At 38.7% G+C, this 20,618-nt stretch overlaps 1 protein-coding gene across 1 annotated transcript in view; it reads left to right on the plus strand.

Moving 5' to 3' along the window:
* Positions 1-477: 477 nt before the first annotated feature.
* rftn2 (raftlin family member 2) overlaps positions 478-20,618 on the plus strand; it is a 50,709-nt gene continuing 30,568 nt past the window's right edge. The window contains exons 1-7 of the mRNA XM_062962789.1: positions 478-790; positions 1,169-1,393; positions 4,943-5,126; positions 8,930-9,041; positions 12,685-13,000; positions 15,667-15,870; positions 19,306-19,427. Coding sequence (XP_062818859.1) covers positions 1,255-1,393; positions 4,943-5,126; positions 8,930-9,041; positions 12,685-13,000; positions 15,667-15,870; positions 19,306-19,427 — 1,077 coding nt within the window. The 5' untranslated portion in view covers positions 478-790; positions 1,169-1,254. The remainder of the gene's footprint in view (positions 791-1,168; positions 1,394-4,942; positions 5,127-8,929; positions 9,042-12,684; positions 13,001-15,666; positions 15,871-19,305; positions 19,428-20,618) is intronic.

Genomic DNA, 20,618 nt, shown 5'->3' on the forward strand with positions numbered 1-20,618 from the left:
AGATTTTTTTATTGTTATTCATATTTTCTGTAGGTACTAGGGTATGTTCTATCTGGCAGCTCACTAGGGATTTTGAAGACTGACGCATGCTGGAAACTTTAAACAACAAGCATTGATAACATTGTGGCTTAGCTTAACCTAATTGCATCTCATGATGAAATTAAAACAAAAAAGGTAAATAGTTGGAAATCCTTGGCATCAGTCATTGTTTAATGGAGGTCTCCCAACTGGCTTAAAGAATTGCTTTACGTATTATTGAAAGAATGTAAAGAAGCAAGGAAAAAAATTTAAGGATCTCTTTCACGCACATACCCACTGTCAGGTTTACTATTTATGTAACTTTAATTCCTATTTTTAAATGGGCTATCAAAATAATGAAGTTTATTATTATTATTATTATTATTATTATTATTATTATTATGTTTACATATACTTCGCTTTTTCTTTCCACCAAGAGACTCAACACGATTATTGTATATTGTGGATTAAATTGCCTGTTCCATACTCAATTCCATTGTACTGCCTTAGCATTCTGTGCAGTTTTCCAGCTGTCCTGTGCAAAGGAAGGAAAGAGCCAGGCTCTCACATTTAAAATATAGCATCTGAACTGCTTTTCATTTACTTTGCTCCCCTTTGAGATGCCAGAAGTGATTTCCTCTTGAAGTTGACTTCCTTTCTGGAAATGATTTTGTCTCAAGCCATGCTGGGGCTCCCTGCGCCTGTTCTTTGACTACCGTTCTCTTGTTTTATTTCCTTGATTTGCTGTCCTCCCAGAGCAGTCCTCCTGATTGTAAGTAATAATCACGCTGAAGTTTTGCTGTAACTTTTAAAGAGTTCTTTTCTCCGCATCATTATCAGCCCGCCAAGAGGGACAGACAAAGCACTCATTGGTGCCCTCTCTGCAACAGAACACTGCTAGGGGGTGGCTGTAAATTGACGTGGCATGGAAAATCTCTGCTAAGTTTGTAGCACTTCGTATGTTCCCTCTGAGAGCAGCCATGCTCTGAGTTAGTTGCTGCTTGTCGTTACAGATTTGATGCCTCTGCATGGATAGAAATTCCCTCTTTTTTCTAACTTGGGAGCTGGATGTTCTTTTCACTTTGGATTTATGGCTAAGACTAAACAGCATCTAAAACAAATTCCTAACTTTTTCTTTCTCTCCAATCAGAGAAACAGATTTTTTGGCATATTCCCATTTCTTCCACCACCCTCTCCTGCACATCATACACCCGCCGACCCCTGTCAGCTCTGGCCATGGGGTGCGGACTCAGAAAACTAGAAGACCCTGATGATAGCAGCCCTGGAAAAATATTTTCAACACTAAAGAGACCACAAGTGGAAACAAAAGCAGACTCTGCTTACGAGTATGTACTACTAGATTTTACATTAGAAGGTATGTATGGTCTATTTCAAGTTTGTATATGTTTGAAGCGGGGGAAGCAGTGTATTTCTTATGATTAGATATGTACAAGTATAATACTTGTTAGGTTAACAGTTCAAAAATAATTGCTAATCATGCCCATGAGTGCCAGAATGTTATGTGTATAATAAGCATGTATAATATAGTACACTGAAGTCTCTATTCAGAAGTAGATTCTTTTTTCAGACTTCGGTGGACTGAAAAGTCACATTACAAACAGTTCTGCTATAGTTGATAGCAAAAGCAGTGCAGAAGTCAGTGGAAAATACCTTTCAGTATATTCTTTGTTTTATACTTTAATAGGATCCTAAAAGTAGTGCTGTGTGGAGACTACTTCCTTCTCTTGTAGGGTGTCCTGTTTCTAACCAACTGACTCCCTGTCCCAGAGAGTTGAAAACATAAACAACCAACCCCAGATGGCTTCCTGCTGAGAACAGGAGGCTCTGTTTTATAGCAACTGCTTGAGGGACCCACATATTTTTGTACAGAATAGTTTTTTGTAAAACTCAAGTTCTCTCTGTGGCTGTATAACAGTTCTTTGGGTTAGCTGTTAGTAGAGCACTAACTCCCGACCTGTCTGCATTTGTAAAGGCCAGCCTGTTCATTGCAACATATCTCTGTCCATATTGTAGACATGTATGTGGAATGAATTAAAATATATATGCGGCACATGGTATTATATTTTAGTCCAGTACCTTTATTTTGCTCTGTGTAGGCTTAATTCATTTGAGTTCTGGGGAGAAATGTCTCTGAGTGGAATAGCAGGCGCTAGGAACAATATATTATGGGAGTCATGATAATTGGCTGATGCAAATATAAATCATATAGTAGTCTGCAACTTTATATTTTGCACTTCATTTGAAATTCACCCTCTTATGCTGAGCTGTGTGTAGTAGGTGGCATTTTAAGTTGTATAGACAAGTTTCTGATAGTACTTCAATGGAGATCATTTCTTGTACGAAAAAAAGAGATTATCCATTAAAGCAGATGCTTAGCAGCTCTGTTCTAGAGGTGAAAAGAGACTTAATGTTTGCATTGTGCCAATAACATCTTATTTTTAAATCATGGACATCTGGGTCCAGAGTTGGAGTCTCTTATGTTTGTGGAAAGGACTGCCATGAATTGGAAGCATCTGTAGGAGGAAATAGGGAGGCCATCAGACCTGGCATCTGCATCCAGCCTGGTGGGCCCAATATCAGGATCCCAGAGTCCATTGGCAGTTGCAGTTTATTTATTATTATTATTTATTTACAACATTTATACCCCACCCTTCTCACCCAAGAGGACTCAGGGCGGCTTACAAAAATTGGCAAAATTTAATGCCCAAAGAATACAATCCTAAAAGCAAAACAATACATATAGATCCATTAATAACATTATTAAAATACACTATAAAACCTTAAAAACATATATATAATTAATTCCAGTTCTTTCTCATCCTTCTTATTTTTACTAAGGTAATGGACATGCTGTGAAGGACTATAAAATCCAGATTATCTGCTTTGAACTGGATTATATGGCAGCGTAGACTCATGCAATCCAGTTTAAAAACAAATATTGTGGATTATTTGGTTTGATAATATGGATTATATGGCATTTTGTCAATTATATGTGGCCTGAGTTTATAGCTGTCCACTCCGTCGTTGATACTTATACATTGAATTTATTTACTTGAAGAACTTGCAACAGTGGAAAATTGACTATTCTAGGTTTTCTGTATCTTCATAAACTACCACCTGAGGAAGACTACACAGTTGAAACCGGTCATGGATAGTTATAAACTTTGGATTTCTTTAAAATTTTGGATTCAAAAAGAATTTACAAACTTGGACATATAGGTTTGAATGTACAGTCTTCTATGAATGTACAGTCTTCTATGAACTTCTATGAACATGAACTTTGTATGTCATTAGACTCACAAACCTTGCGTATAAGACCTATGCTTTCTACGAACATGTGTATTTGTAAAACATTGATTATATTGTTTTGGATTCTGCTTTAGGACTTCTCGCCTTTCCTATATAAGGATGATTTTGGTTTAGAGACGTGTATTTTGAATCATTTAGTATAATTTGAACCTCTACAATCCTTGTCTGCACATTGAATGTTCTATGACAATAGCATATATATGAAAAACTGTCTTATAGTTTTTATTATTGGATTATATTTCTGCTTGTAGTGGCCTCTTGCCTTGATAGTGCTGATAAACTCATTAAAAAGCTAAGAAGAGCAAAGTAGAACATCTGGGGACATAACTATAGTGCCTTAACTCTTCAACCCTCTCCTTCAGGAATAGCAGAAAGAAAACAAATATCTGTGCTGCTTTGAGTCTCCTTGTAACCACTTTGAGTTGCCTTGTTGGAGAGAAAAGCGAGGTATATATAAACATAATAATAAGAACAATAATAAGAACAATACTATGTCGTAGTCGAAGGCTTTTATGGCCAGAATCACTGGATTGCTGTGAGTTTTCTGGGCGGTTGGCCATGTTCCAGTAGCATTTTCTCTTGATGTTTTGCCCACATCTATGGCAAGCATCCTCAGAGGTTGTGAGGTCTGTTGGAAACTAGGCAAGTGAGGTTTATATATCTGTGGAAGGTCTAGGGTGGGAGAAAGAACTCTTGTCTATTTGAGGCAAGTGTGAATGTTGCAATTGTTCAGCTTAATTAGCATTTAATTGCCTTGCGGATTCAAAGCCTGGCTGCTTCCTACCTGAGGGAATCTTTTGTTGGGAGGTGTTAGCTGACCCTGATTGTTTCGTGTCTGGAATTCCCTTGTTTTCTGAATGTTATTCTTTATTTACTGTTCTGGTTTTAGAGGTTTTTTTTAATACTGGTAGCCATATTTTGTTCATTTTCATGGTTTCCTCCATTCTGTTGAAATTGTCCAAGTGCTTGTGGATTTCATGGCTTCTCTGTGCAGTCTGACATGGTGGTTGTTAGAGTGTTCCAGTATTTCTGTGTTCTCACATAGTATGCTGTGTCCAGGTTGGTTCATGAGGTGCTCTCCTAGGGCTTACCTCTCTGGTTGAATTAGTCTGCAGTGCCTTTCATGTTCCTTGATTCGTGATTGGGCAATGCTGCATTTCGTGGTCCCTATGATTCATGTTTGGATGCTGTGTTTGGTGGTCCCTACAATAATAGATGTACAATAATAGATGTACAGTAATAGATGTATAGACAGCACACACAATGCACATTGATATAAAGGTGTTTTATTTTTAATTGTAGGCTATACTTACTGCCTAGTTACCACTACAATGACTTCTATTTCAACTTTTATGGTTTTCTTGCACCTATTTTTAATGACAGTCCTTAATATTACTTTATAGTTGTGCCAGTGGTGTAACTGAGAGAAGGGCATCCACACCATGAAGTTATTTTAAGTCATTTGTCATTAGCAGAGATACAATGAATTTTTCCAATGCAGCTTGAACATCAGACAATTAGTATGAATGGAATATAGTAAGCAAAGTAACCCTCTGCATCTCGAGTTACATTTTTGTGTAACTTAATCCCTCAGGTTCCTCAAATCCAGATGTTATCAAGATCAGCACCGTTTTGGATATTGCCAAGAAAGTGGAGGAGTATTACACTAGAGGCTACGTGGTCGGGGCAATTCACCCTGTCTTACTGTCTGTTGGACGAAGGAGACGTTTTCCAGCAAGTCATATGTATCGAGTTGTACTGTCGCGACTCAAAATCAGGTATGTGCCACCAAGATCATTCTTCATGTAAATTTATGTATATGATTGACAAAACAGCTTCTTATTCTGTACGGTCCTTGAGAAAATCAGAAAACCTTGAAAAGTACAAAACAAGTCTTATTGCATCTTAGGGCCAAGTAACTTGTAATATTTCATATATCACATGGTTTGCTTATTAGCATTAGTGGAAATGTATTGCCCATCTAGGCTTGTAGGGCGCACAGTAGGCCATGACAGCAATACGGATGTGATTGCAACCCTTTGCTCTCCACAGTATAGTTGTCATAAATTAGGAGTAAGTCATGCTGGGAGATTATTACAACTGAGAAATCTGACCTTTAAGGACTAAAACTTAATTTATGACGTATAGTAGAGTTCCAGTTATCCGAGATAAAGGGGCGGGCCCAATCTCGGATAACCGAACTGCTCGGATAATAGGGAGGCCCAATTATCCGTCCCGGCAATCCGGTTTAGGGAAGCGCCCCGCGATCGCTGCTGCTTGGCAACACTCGCGGGGCGCTTCCCAAGGGGTGAGGGGTCGCCGAGGGATGAGCCCCATCCCTTGGCAAGCCCTCGCCCCTTGGGAAGCACCCCACGAGCCTGCTGCCTAGCAACGCAATAGAATAGTAAGGACAAGAGACCTCTTCCAGAAAATCAGAAACATTGGAGGTAAATTTCAGGCAAAAATGGGAATTATCAAAAGCAAAGATGGCAAGGGCCTAACAGAAGCTGAAGAGATCAAGAAAAGGTGGTGAGAATATACAGAAGATCTGAATAGGAAGGATAATAATATAGAGGATAGCTTTGACAGTGTGATGAGTGAATTAGAACCAGACATCCTGAGGAGTGAGGTTGAATGGGCCTTAAGAAGCATTGCTAATAACAAGGCAGCAGGAGATGACGGGATCCCAGTTGAGTTGTTTAAAATCTTGGAAGATGATGCTGTCAAGGTGATGCATGCCATATGCCAGAAAATATGGCAACTTCTGTACAATGCTCCAACTTCTTTACAGTAGCACTTATTTCCCATGCCAGTAAGGTAATGCTCAAGATCCTGCAAGGCAGATTCCAGCAATACATGGAGCGAGAATTGCCAGATGTCCAAGCTGGGTTTAGAAAAGGCAGAGGAACAAGAGACCAAATTGCCAATATCCGCTGGATAATGGAGGAAGCCAGGGAGTTTTAGAAAAACATCTATTTCTGCTTTATTGACTATTCTAAAGCCTTTGGCTGTGTGGATCATAATAAACTGTAGCATGTTCTTGGAGGTATGGGGATACCAAGTCACCTTGTCTGTCTCCTGAGAAATCTATATGAAGACCATGTAGCCACAGTAAGAACAGACGAAAGAACAACAGATTGGTTCAAGATTGGGAAAGGAGTATGGCAGGGCTGTATACTTTCACCCTACCTATTCAACTTGTACGCAAAACACATCATGCGATGTGCGGGTCTTGACAAATCCAAGGCTGGAGTTAAAATTGCCAGAAGAAACATTAACAACCTCAAGTATGCAGTACCTGGTAACATGAGAGATACCACTCTGATGGCTGAAAGTGAGGAGGAGCTGAGGAGCTTTATCACCAAGGTGAAAGAAGAAAGTTCAAAAGCTGGGTTGCAGTTAAACACCAAGAAAACGAAGATTATGGCAGCCAGACTGATTCATAACTGGCAAATAGAGGGAGAAAAAGTGGAAGCAGTGACAGACTTTATATTTCTAGGTGCGAAGATCACTGCAGATGCAGACTGCAGCAAGGAAATCAGAAGACATCTACTTCTTGGGAGAAGAGCAATGGCCAACCTTGATAAAATAGTGAAGAGCAGAGATATCACACTGGCAACGAAGGTCCACATAGTTAAAGCAATGGTATTCCCCGTAGTAACCTACGGCTGTGAGAGCTGGACCATAAGGAAGGCTGAGCGAAGGGAGATAGATGCTTTTGAACTCTGGTGCTGGAGGAAAATCCTGAGAGTGCCTTGGACCGCAAGAAGATCCAACCAGTCCATCCTCCAGGAAATAATGCCCGGCTGCTCACTGGAGGGAAGGATATTAGAGGCAAAGATGAAGTATTTTGGCCACATCATGAGAAGACAGGAAAGCTTGGAAAAGATCATGATGCTAGGGAAAATGGAAGGAAAAAGGAAGAGAGGCCGACCAAGGGCAAGATGGATGGATGGTATCCTTGAGGTGACTGGCTTGACCTTGAAGGAGCTGGGGGCAGCGACGGCTGACAGGGAGCTCTGGCGTGGACTGGTCCATGAGGTCATGAAGAGTCAGAAACGACTGTGTGAATGAAGATGAAGACAGACCATTTTCTTTCGGCTTCTTCAGCTTGTTCGGCTTCTCCAGACAGCCATAATGGCAAGGGCTCAGCCACCATGTTTTGTTTGGCCAAATCAGCTCACATGGCTTCCAGACGCAACTTCTTCCCTTGTATTCGGGAGTACACAGCGCATGTTTCCTTAACCCTATTCCTTAAACCCAGACTCTCTTGAAAGGAAGAAAGGAAAGGGTCTCAAGAAGGGTGCTTCTTTAATCTTGTTTCTCAAACCTAGACTCCCTTGAAAGGAAGAAAGGAAAGGATCCCAGGAAGGGTGTTTCCTTAACCCTGTTGTTCAAACCCAGACTCCCTTGAAAGTAAGAAAGGAGAGGGTCCCAGGAAGGGTGCTTCCTTAACCCCTTTCCTCAAACCCAGACATCCTTGAAAAGATGAAAGGAAAGGATCCCAGGAATGGAAAGGGGAGCCTTGTAAGTTCCCCATTGCTGCCAATTGGCCGGATCGTCTTGGATTTTTCTGCTACCTAGCAGAAAACAGATTTTTCTCTTAGCCGATTTTTGGAAGGCTCGCGAAAACAGATCTGGTTACCCAACGAAATTTGGATAACAAAAACGGATTGCCCTCCAGCTGAATTGCACAAGCTTATAAGTATAAATATAAAACATTTACTGTGATAATAAATCAGTATTGGCAAGGCTTGCTGAACAAGCTGATTCTCCTTTTTATGAAGTACGTCTGAAGCATCTTCAGCACTGCACAATAGAGTCATGTAAATGTCTGTAACAACCACTAGGTGATGTTCAGAATTTTCTTCATGACCCCAACTTTGAGTTAAGGGGCATTTGGGGTTGTGACACACAGTTTAAGAAGCCCTGGCCTAGATAACAGACATAACTTTGATCATGTGAAAAGAGATACTTTCTCCAGCCCAGCAGTTGTTCACAAACCCAAGATCCTCCACATATAACAGCACAATTATTTTTATTGTTCAGTCATTAGACAACTATTTTACATAATACTAAAACGTTACATAATTTAAGATCCTCCCTTTTGAAGACTCGCTGCCTCTTAATTTCTCTGTGTTAGAAAGCAAAGAAGCTGTCACCCATCTTAGTATGCATTGGCTAGGAAAGCCCTGTGAAATTCATGTAATCATCGTAAGTTCAACAGACAACTTAAAGTCACATAGATACATACACACAATTCAATTAGGCCTGAACTTTTAATCATGCAAAAATATTTCTTAGAGACATATTGGAGCTTGAACATTATGGATACGTCTGTGTTTGTGTTGTCTGAGAAATATTTGATATTCAGATAAAGTATAAATATATTATCTCAATCAGTAATTCAGCTCTATTCCAAGTACCATATTTGAGGAATGTATAATCCAGACCCACTGAAGTGATAGTAAAAAAAAAGAGTTGCCAAAATTTAATTCATAACTTTTTGGAATGAAGGAAAATGTGTGTGGCATTTTGTAGAACAAACTACAACAAAGGCTGCTTTCTTTCTGTGTTCCAGCCAGAAGCACCCACAGAGCAGAGGACAAAGATACCCCAGGCTTGTGATTGAGGAGTGTTCTTTAACATATGAAAAACTAACAAATGAAGCAGTAAAAGGATTGTTAGAAAAGGTATGGCAGTCTTTGGAATTTCGTCTTGAACCTCCTTTTCTTTTTTGGCTTTCTTTCGGGATTTTGATTTTAATGATACAGGACTCTTCCAGATTGCTCTGGAAAAAAAATATGGTGTTTCAAAATAGAGTTCTTTGGGTTTTACTGATGGTTATCTCCAGGTCCATTAATTTTCTCTTCTCATTTTTGTTTTTCCTTTGAGTTACAGTATTATGATGCAGAGGGCCATTTTCCCAATGTAGTATATTACTATAAATATTTATTTGAAATAAATATTTATTTTTAAAAATTAAACAGAAATAGGAAAAGTTTTATTGTCTCAAAATGTTTTTTAAAACTACTTGAGATTCAAAACATGTTATACATAGTGACAAATGCATGGTTTGAATATTTAAATGACTACTACAGATTCCCACAACCCGCAGACAGTTCACTCCATCTGGAGAAGACCATACTTCCCTGAATGGGGCAATGTTGCATTTTATAATTTTACTTTTTATACTTGAGAAAACTAAATGTCATGTTTTGAAAAATAAAAGAAGGGCTGTTTTTGAAATTTCCTTCCATACGTTATTATTATTCAATTCCTTGTCTAAGCATTCTCTAGAGATAGTTGACCATCAACTATTGAGACTTCTGAATGCTACCTCATAAAGGTCTAAAATTGGTTTTATTGACTTAAAGCAGAGCAAGGATGAGTAACTTGACTGTCTATGTGCCAGTGTTCCACACACACACATTCCACTATATAGTGCCAAAAATTAGTGGTACACAGTAAATAGAAGGTAGAGGGGGAAAAATATTTCCTGACTCTGAAAAAAAAACTTCTTGCATTGAAGAAAGGCACAGATGGAGCCTGTGCCTTGTTTTAGACCGAATTGTGCTTCCCAGAGTGTTCTGTGAGTAAATTTATCCCTGTGCAGTCCTCACTTGTTTTGTTTTAGAGCAATTACATAGGACTTTTAATGGCTGCTATGCTGCCAAAATGTGAGGGCTGCAAATCCACAGGGTGCTGCTTGCAGCTCATGTAACAGAGTTACACGATGGCAGCAGCTGTAGAAATTATTCTCACATCAATGTGGTTTGCCCTCCAGTAGCACTCTAGTTTCCACCCAGGTGAATTGTAAAAATCAAAAGATGAGAAGCTGTTCTCATTGTTCCAAAAAAAAACCCCTAATTACACTAGCCAACACACATTTTGATGCCTCAAATGTTAGACCTGTTTTTGGATATAGTTGACCTGTTGATTCCAAAAATGACACCAGTTTTCCCCTATCGGTGCCAGCTTTTGAGATACAGAAGATATGCCATCACCCATAGAAGATCATGATAACCATGAATAAGTAAGTAGAGCTGATGCGGTCTATCCAATACCATTTTCTGAATTAGTATCCCAAATAACCCCACTAAGAGCCTAAAAACCATCACATTTGGTCCTTTTTGGTGGCATGTGCCAGTTCACTTATACTTTTACGATGGAGTTCACTGGCTCCCATCCCATGACATAGAGCAGCTTCTGTTGAGGCTCCATCATAAAAGTATAGGCAAACCAGTACATGTCACCACCCATATTGAATAGAAATCAGTGGGCAGCCAACACTTCCTCCATGGGATGCAGACTCGGGTGAGTTGGGCAGTGCGGGGCATGGAGTGATGAGTTCCTCACACTCACCAATGGGCACTGCCGGATTCACTACAATGCTTGGCAATTCTGGCGGCCCACCTGTTGAGGTTGTAAGACACCAGTGAAGCTGCACAACTTACTTAATGCTTGGTTTGTAAGTCGAGGGAGCGACAGAGCCAGGTGATCCATCACCACCTTGGATCCCCAGCTTGTTTTTTCCTAGGGCCTGCTCAACTCTGGGTGGCCCTGGGAAAGAAGTGGAACCATTAGCTAATAGGTTTAAACTTCAGTAGGAATCCAATGGCTGGTTGCTCCACAGGATGCAGCTTCCACTTGGGTGAGATGGGGATTTAAGGGCCTGCTCTAGTGTTGCACCCAGTTACCCATCTATCCTTTAGCTGGACAGAACTGTCAACTTCATCACATTACCTATGGGATTCACCATGCGCAGTGGCATGCAACGTTCCTACACTACTTGCACCACGGAGTCTCGCCAGAAGTAGTTTGACGTTGTGGGATATGAGCCAGAGGGGTCCGTGGCACAAGTAGAGTAGGACCATCATTCGATGGGCAATTTAGTCTGTCTGATACTGTCCTGTGTGTGTGGTTTTCCATGCAGGTGTTTTTTTTGTTTTTTGTTTTTTGGGGGGGGGGGGGGTTTGCAGCTACATCATTTTTTATTTTGTCACAAGTTTTGGGGACAGAGGGCATGGGTCCAGGATCCAGGACATCTGTTACTAAGATTTCTATGTAATGATATTGGAAGGCGTCCCCTTAGGGAACTTAGGTATGTGGCGAATTTTTAAAATGGCCCAGTCCAAAGCTAATGTATTTTGACACTCCCTCCCCCCTCCCCCCCCCCCCACACACATACACATGCACACACATGTAGATGACTGAAGAACATACAGGGGGCATTCAGGCTGATTGTCCTTTCTTCCTGCCATCCTTAAGTTTCCATCAGTGGGCTATCAGGCTCATCAATCAATTTGGTCTATGCCTGGATTAGGACCCATGCAGGGCCAACCCACTCGCATAGTTATCAGCAATGAAAGATGTGATCTTTTCCTCCCAACCTTATATCATGTGTCATTTCAATACCTTGAATGGATGACTTATATGGAATGGATAAAAAGCAGTAAAGCTGATATATTGTACAAAAATTAAGAAAATTGTGTGCATGGTTAAGGATAAAGACATAAAGGAAAATATGTGATATGGTTGATGGATGATGGAAGATGAGGATGGGACGTTTTTAACAAAAAAAAGTAACAAAATGTTATTAAGAAAAACATTGTATAAAAGGATAAGGTGAAGTCTAAAAATTGTAAACTTATACATTAAGTATGTTACACCAATATTCAAGAACATAGAAATGAGATGCTTATGTGAAGATGAAATCAAGTGTAAATAATATAATGAAAAGCTTAAATAGTATATATCTGAAAAAAGCCAAGTAACAAAAGAATTAAAATCAAAAAATTAAATAGTGGTTCTCACCCCTAAACATGGAAGGGCCTAACTTTTGCGATCATTCTGAAAATCTCTCCTGAATACATTCGAAACTGGAGCATCCTATTCTCAATATTGTCAATCATCTGTAGTTTTAAAAAAATAGCTCAAAACCACAGGATCTATAAAAATCCTATTTCAATGTATAGAGAATCAAAGTGCCACTTCACATAAAATATATTCTGTATAAAAGGTATATATTGGCATATTAAAACTTCCATGTGCCAGAGCTTGGAAAAGGGTCTTTGTTTTAGTATAAATAGAATTAATCCTTTTTCCATATTCACCATACCAGACGTTTCAAATGTTTCTTTTGTTGGCTCCAGAAAGTCACAGTAGACACAATTTGTAATGTTTGCCCTCATGATGAAATAGACATATATTATTTTCCCTTATCACTCACCTAACTTTATAATAAAAGCAGTATATACAAAATTGCTATCACAATATTATTAGTTAATGATCTCCATGTTTACACAATTTAATTTGTCTTTGCACCAAACACAGATCAATGATGCTGCCAAAAGAGGAATGAAATTCGTTGGATTTATAACACAGCCTTGTCCCCAGTCTAAAATCTGCAATGGCACAGACGTGGAGGGAAATGTAGAGTCTGATTCAGAGCTGTGTAGAAGGAGCAGAGAACAAAGGAGACAGAATTCGGATGAAAATGTTAAGACATCAAATGAAGGGACCTTGAGTGGCCAGTCTTCTGAGAGTGGAACAGAGGAAGAAATTCACCCAGAAGGTGGGCTATTGCAAGACACCGATTTCCAGGATGGAAGAGAAGGCAGTCCAGGCCCAACGAAATTAAGGAAAGAAGGTATTTAAACACGTTGCCTCTATATCCTACATGAGGGGCCCTCAAACATTTTAAGCAGAGGGTTGGTTCATGGACCCCCAGACCGTTGGGGTGGCCAGACTATAGTTTATAAAAAAACATGAATGAATTCTTATGCACACTGCACATATATTATTTGTAGTGAAAAATAAACAAGAACAATACAATATTTAAAACAAAGAACAATTTTAACCAACGTAAACTTAACCAGCATTTCAATGGGAAGTGTGGACCTGCTTTTGGCTGATGAGATTGTCAAGTTAATTACAGTTGTTGTTGTTATTATTGTGTGCCTTCAAGTCATTTCAACCCTAAGTCTAAAATTTAGGGCAGGAGCCAGGTAAATGACCTTTGAGGGCTGCATCCAGCCTGTGGACCGTAATTTGGATTAAAGAACTATCTTTAAAAATGGCATGCAGTTTGACACCACTTTAAGTGTCACGGCTCAGTGCTATGGAATATACCAGCACTCTTTGGTAGAAAAAGCCAAAGACCTTGCAGTACTACAATTCCAATGAGTCCATAGCATTGATTAATTCTGTAGTGTAAATGCTCCCTAATAAAGTAATGGTTTTGGCAGAGGATTAACATGTAAGGAGATTCAGTGTATAGAAGTATTCTTGAATGAAGCATTAATACTTTAAAACTGGCAGAATTTTAATTGGCTGCAGGTTATGTCTCCTTTTAGAACTTGAAAAGTATGCCAGGAAAGCACTGAAAGGACAATATAAAAATACTTTAAATAAACTAAGAAATGAACCCTGAAAGGTTGTGTGGTGTGTGGAGTGGACATGGTGAATGATATTCATTTGTTGTATGTATCTTCAGTGTTTATTGTTTCTGTTGGAAGTTTTTGTTCTGTGTTCATTGTTATATCATTTAAAGATAATTTTTAAAAGAAATGTTGAAAAGGAAGTAGCAAAAGCAGATTTTGGAAAACAATGGGATGGTGGATGAAGTAGAAGATGGGAGAGGCTATAGGCATACATCAGGTAGATGATTTTACTGGAAAAGGTAGGATGCAGCATTACCTAGGTTCAGTTCGAAAAATTGAATTCCAGTAGGAAGTGTCAGCAACATAACTACAGATACAAGAGCAAGTGATGAGATGTCAACGGGAATAAAAATAGATAAGGCTAAAGTGAACGCAAGAGCATACAGAAAAGGAATGTATGGCAACAGCAGGAAAGACTGAAAAATAGAGTTCTTGTCAACGCAAGAAGCAGGGAATGAACATTTTGATAGGAAGAAAATGAAAAGTAAAAATAGTGCACCATATAAAAGACAAGAAGGAGTTCAGCTATGAAACATCTCTATTGTCTGTCAGTTTGAGAGCATCCAGCACATGAATATTCATACCAAGAATATAAGATGTTTTTTGTTATTTATACATCATACTTTGCTTTTATGCCATTACCAATATAAAACGTCTTCTCTGTTCATAGTATAGATTGTCTAGATCAGAGGTTCTCAAACATTTTCAGCTGCAGAACCCTTTTTGAAGCAAAAGTTTCTCATGGAGCCCCAATAAATGTTTATATATTATACTAGCTGTGCCCAGCCACGCGTTGCTGTGGCAAAGTGGTGGTGGTATTGGTTAAAAGTTGTTGTGGAATTTTTATTTGACGTTATTTGTATTTTTTTAATTAATTTTATTGTAACTTATCTTTTTTATTTATTATATTTTATTATTTTGTTGTATTATTTTTAGTTATTTTGTTAATAGTATTTTATTGTATTAATTTTTAGTGTTTTTAAATATTTTTATTGTATTATTTGTATTTATTTTATTTTTTATTCTTTTATTAACATTGGGTTGAGTGGGTTGCTAGGAGACCAAGTGGGCGGAGCTTAGCCTTCTAAGTGGCAGCAATTGGATAAAAACAATTATTGCTCTCCCTCTAAGTAGGTCTTTATTTTTTTTCTTTTTGTTGTATCAACCTAGAGGCATGGATGATGGGTTGTGTTGTCAAATTTCGAGGTTGGGGGGCCTGTAGTTTTGTCGTTTTGTGGGTCGCCGTGATGCCATCACTCATTTATATATATAGATTATATCTAATGTATATATAGGAGCCCCTGGTGGTGCAGTGGGTTAAACCGCTAAGCTGCAACTTGCTAATTATAAGGTCGGCGGTTTGAATTCCGGGGGGGGGGGCTGAGCTCCCGCTGTTAGCCCCAGCTTCTGCCAACCTAACATGACTAGACTTAATGTCAGGGGTAAACCTTTACCTTTAACTTAATGTATATATATCAGACATGGGCAAACCTTTGAAGAACAATTTTAACCAACATAAACTTAACAGTATTTCAGTGGAAGACCTCAGGGGCCATCCAGTCCAACCCGCTTCTGCCATGTAGGAAAAGGATAATCAAAGCACTCCCAACAGATGGCCATCCAGCCTTTGTTATAATAATAATCATAATCATAATCATAATCATAATCATAACAACATAGTAATAATAAGAAGAGGGAAAGCTTGGAGGGGAAGAGGAAGGAGGAGGAAGGAACCGTAGAACCCCCTCAGTATGCTTCACGAAGCTACAAGGGCTCTACGGAGCACACTTTGAGAACCTCTGGTCAAGGTAACTATTCTATAGTGTAATGCTTTATATCCTTAACTACTTTATTTTTATTATCTTTTTTTCAGATGACAAATTATATACCGTCTTCAATGTTTTTGAAGATGATTCTACTTGTTGGACTTATCATGATGGGATTTTGTCTCTAAAAGTTGCAAGGAAAGGATCCGTAATTAATACTTTGGATGCTGATTGGCTAGAATTAACCTCTTTTTATTACAAGCAAGGGCTGGCATTGATTGACTCCTTTGTATGTTGGGAAGCTTCTAAATGTAAGTGCAATGCGAACTCCATTAATCTTTAGCTTGGTTTACTGGGGGTGGTGGGTTTCTCCACAAGAGAAGGAGTATGAGAGTGATGGATTGGACAATCACTGATTCTGTGGTCCAGGTTACATCCAGGCCACTCCTGCCATACTTCCTCGGTTCTGTGGATATACCAGGCACGGCAGATTGGGAGAATCGTAGTCAAAATCATTACCCTTTTTTCTTATGGGAAAAAGGCTATATCTCACTTGTTATTGCAGATATCTACTTGTAGTTTTGAAATTTATTTGAAAAGGGGTTCAACTTGTGATTTATTTTCCAGATAATAAACTCTGTTCTTTTAAGTGCTTTGGGACTTGGCATTACACTAGAATATAGTGGGAACAATGGTTACATCCTTTAGGAAAATTCAGTATGAATTCAGGAAAGTTTGGGATGGGAATAATGCAGCCCTCCAGATGTCGGAGGCTTTGTCTGCCGATATTCCTCATCACTGCCTAGGCTGGCAAAGGCTGATGTGAGTTTCAGTATAAAAACAACAGAAAGGCTACCACATTCCCACTCCTGGGGTAGGTGAAGAATAGAAAATCAAAAATTAAGGAATTAATATAAAAATACACACTTTTTACTTTTGAGAGAAGTAACTGGAGGAGCTCCTTGAAGATCAGAACTGGAAAGCAATAATGTTTAATAGTAAGTGTCCTTTCCCTTAGAAAATGAGGTACAGTAAATGAAAAACCTGTGGCAATTGTACATAGCTGAGCAGTACAACTAATCCAAAGGGTTAAATCCAGAATTATCCTTACCTAAACTATGCCCATTAAAATGAATATTCCATATCAGTCAGAACTAACTTAACCCCTGTGATTTCAATGGGTTCTTTCTAGTAATTATTGAGACTAGAGATAGGCAACAAAGTATTACTAGACTGGAGTTGGAATCATGAACTCTTCCAAATATTATTTCTGATTCACATCATTCTGTGATGGGAGAAAAACGGGAATTGCAGAAATATTTAGAGCAGGACTTCTTAAACTTTTTTCCAATCATGACCCCATTCCATCAAGAAAATTTTAAATGACCCCAGGTATATAAGTATATAGAACAGGTATAAAAATCAAACATTTACTGATAATAAAACATTTGAAAGGCTTGCGAAACAGGCTGATTCTGTTTTTTGTTTGTTTGTTTGTTTTTGAAGCACAGCTGAAGCATTTTCACTGTAAACACTGCATGTTGTTAGCAGATTTTGTAAATGTCTAGAAGGCATTCAAAAAAACTTCTACTGTTGCCAAATTTTTCATGACTGCAACATTGAACTAAGGGGATCCCATTTGGTGTTGGGACCCACAGTTTAAGAAGCTATGGTCTAGAGGGCCATATGATTCCCATCCCTAACCTAAGCTGAGAGTTCCCATTCAAGGCTTCCTTCAGGCTGGTGTCAGAATAATGTATTTGGGAAGGATATAGGGCATATTTGCTCTTCCTTATCCCCTTCTGCTAGGTTACCTTTACATGTCTGTTTAATAATATTTATCAGTTGCTTATCCAAAATGTGTACCCAAACTTAAATAAAAGTCATATTAGACAAAAACAAGTAAAAAAACAGCAGTACAAGCTGTTCACAGTTGGAAAATACCAAATTAAAGAGATGCATCTTAACATCTTTCTGGAAAGTTGGGAGAGTGATGATGAATTTTGATTGTTAAAGGAGAGTATTCCGTAATTTGGAAGCAATGCAAGAGAAATCAATTTCACGTGTGCCTAATAAATGAGCTAAGGTACTTCAAAAGTATCTCTCCCACAAATCTTAATAACCAGATGGATTCATGACAGGTAGTCCCTCAAATAGTCAAGACTCTAAGGCATTCAAAGCTTTAAACAATAACATGAACACCTTGAATTTCCCCATATGGTGAATAATACAGATTTAAGAAAGGAATGATATGATCACAACACTAGATACTGGTTAGTAGCCTTGGTACTACTGTTTGTGCTGATATAGCTTCTAGCTTTTCAACAAGGATAGTCCTCCATTGAATGCTCTGCATGAATCTCACTATTAATTTAAGAAACCCATGGATAATTGTTGCAGAACAAGGCTAAGGCTGGATCTACACTGTGCTATATCCTAGGATCTGATCCCAGATTATCTGCTTTGAATTGGATTATATGAGTCTACACTGCCAGATAATCTGGGATAAGCAGATAACCTGGGATCAGATCCTGGGATATAGTGTAGATCCAGCCTAATTCAGCAATGGGTGCAGCAAACACCCAAGACTTAAGGCAGTTCTGCCTCTGAACATCAGTGTCACCTAATAGTCTAGGGACAATGTGTGACCAACAAGCATTTTCATACTACAGTCCTGACCTTTTTGTCAGTGTGCATCTTTCCAAAACAGATTGAATTGAAATGACCAATAGCTCCACTTTGTCTGGATCTGATTTTTTGTTATTTCCTACTCAAGCTATTATTGAATCATGGCCATGTTCAAGGATTTTTTTAAAATGCTTAGAAGTCTTTTAATGCTTAGAAGTTGTTTTAAGCAGTGGAGGTCCTGGAAAGTTAAAAGACTGTCTCTTTTTGCCCTTCCTTTTTGAATCATCGCTGGGAGATCTTGTTTTAGACATTCTTATAATAGTAATTATAGGAATCACGGGTGGCCCTGGTGGTGTAGTGAGCTAAACTGCTGAGCTGCCGAACGTGCTGACCAAAGGGTCAGAGATTCGAATCCGGGGATAGGAGTAATCTCCCGCTGTCAGCCCCAGTTTCTGCCAACCTAATAGTTCAAAAGCATGCAAATGTGAGTAGATCAGTAGGTACCGCTCCGGTGGGAAGGTAACGGCACTCCATTCAGTCACGCCGGCCACATGTCCTTGGAGGTGTCTGCGGACAACAATGGCTCTTTGGCTTAGAAATGGAGATGAACACCAACCCCCAGAGTCAGAAACGACTAGACTTAATGTCAAGGGAAAACCTTTACCTTTACTTATAATAGTAATACAGTAGTTGTATACTCCAGCTTTAGATACTTTCCTCTTTTTATACATCCTACTGCAAAGCAAAGGGCCTCATTCATGTTTTTGGCTGGTTGCTGTTCCTTCCATTGTTTAAAAAAGCACAAATATGTATATTTCTGAGTACTGGTGTATACATGGATCACTGGGTTGTGAAGCTATGAGGAATCAAGGTTTACTTTGTTATTGTGGGATATACTGCATGAACTTTCTTTATGTCAATTCTGTCTGCTCAAAGTTTAACTTAAAGACTGGCAGAAAATTATTTTAAAATCTCTAACTCTTTGGTAATCCTTGTACAACAGTCATGTACAAGACAAAGACAAAAACGTACCAATTTGACATACTGTATATCCAAAGTATATACATTTATGACATGTTTGAACATTCTTTTATTCTTCATTCTTTTTGTTTCTGCAGCTGATTACTTGCCAAAAGCATTAGAAGGCGTATTTATATATGAAGAAGAAGGCTCAGGAGTCCCTGGTTCAAACAGGAAAGGAAACGATGCAATTGTTGTAGAACAATGGACTGTCATTGAGGTAATTCCACGTGTCTGTTTTTAACCATTTAAATTAGTCTAAAAGATTTATCTCAAGGATTATACATTCTCAAATCTGGAGTGAGGTTTCTTTTGTCATCTTAAATAAATGAATCAATTGTAACAATGCTTTAAATCAGGTGTATGTTAAATCTTCTTGGGGCCATAGTTAGAATTAGCAGCAACTGAAAATTCACTTATTATCTGTATACATATCTTTTTATTTTCCAAATCCTTTTAACTGGGGTATTGTTTCATTATCTGGGCGGAGGCCACTAGGGGCGCTAGGAAAAGAAGGATAGTCCATTTTATGGGGGTGAAGGGTAGATTGAAGAAGTTAAACCATTTCCCCCTGTTTTCCTGTTATTCCCCCACCCATGACCCAGTCGTGGAAACAACCCTCGTTTATGACATTGGAAGTGGGAAGGGGGAATAACCAGTAAAAAAAAAGGGGGGGGGAATGGTTTTCCTCTTTCTACTCCCCCCCCCCTGTAAAATGGACTATCCTTTTCTCTCTATCACCCCCTAGTGGCCTCCGCCTGGATAATGGAACAGAGTATTGACACAAATGATTTGATTCGCACTAGAGAAAATTAGATAGCAGGAGTCCTGTACCATTTTTGTAACATTTTCCTTCTTACTTCACTTAGTACATTATATTTTTCTTTTGCTATATTACTTATTTTCCTCTGGATGTTTTCCCTCTCATTTTCCATATCCATTCTCCACATTTGAAAAAGACTCCTGCACAACATTTTACCAGGGGTAAAGGACAGGTGTTGGCATGGTTGTAATCACAGAGGTGTGTTTAATCATATGATGAGTACAGGCATACTGGAAATGATTGAAAGAGAACTTAATAAAATGTTAAATCTTCAAATAATAATACCCAATAGAAATGTATTACATGCAACGATACCAGGAGTGTATAATGTGCAGAAGGAAAGGATGATTGATAAATTAACAGTTTGTGCTCAAATTGTTTTAGTGAGGGGCTGGAAAGATAAAACAAAGTGAACGCTGACAAATTGGTATAACTATATAGTTGGGTTGTTGATGTTTTCCGGGCTGTATGGCCATGTTCCAAAAGTATTCTATCCTCTGGAACATGGCCATACAGCCCGGAAAACATACAACAACCCTGTGATCCTGGCCATGAAAGCCTTCGACAACACATTGAACATAGTTAATA

The sequence above is a fragment of the Anolis carolinensis genome, chromosome 1, assembly GCF_035594765.1.
Source record: "Anolis carolinensis isolate JA03-04 chromosome 1, rAnoCar3.1.pri, whole genome shotgun sequence".
Taxonomy (NCBI): domain Eukaryota; kingdom Metazoa; phylum Chordata; class Lepidosauria; order Squamata; family Dactyloidae; genus Anolis; species Anolis carolinensis.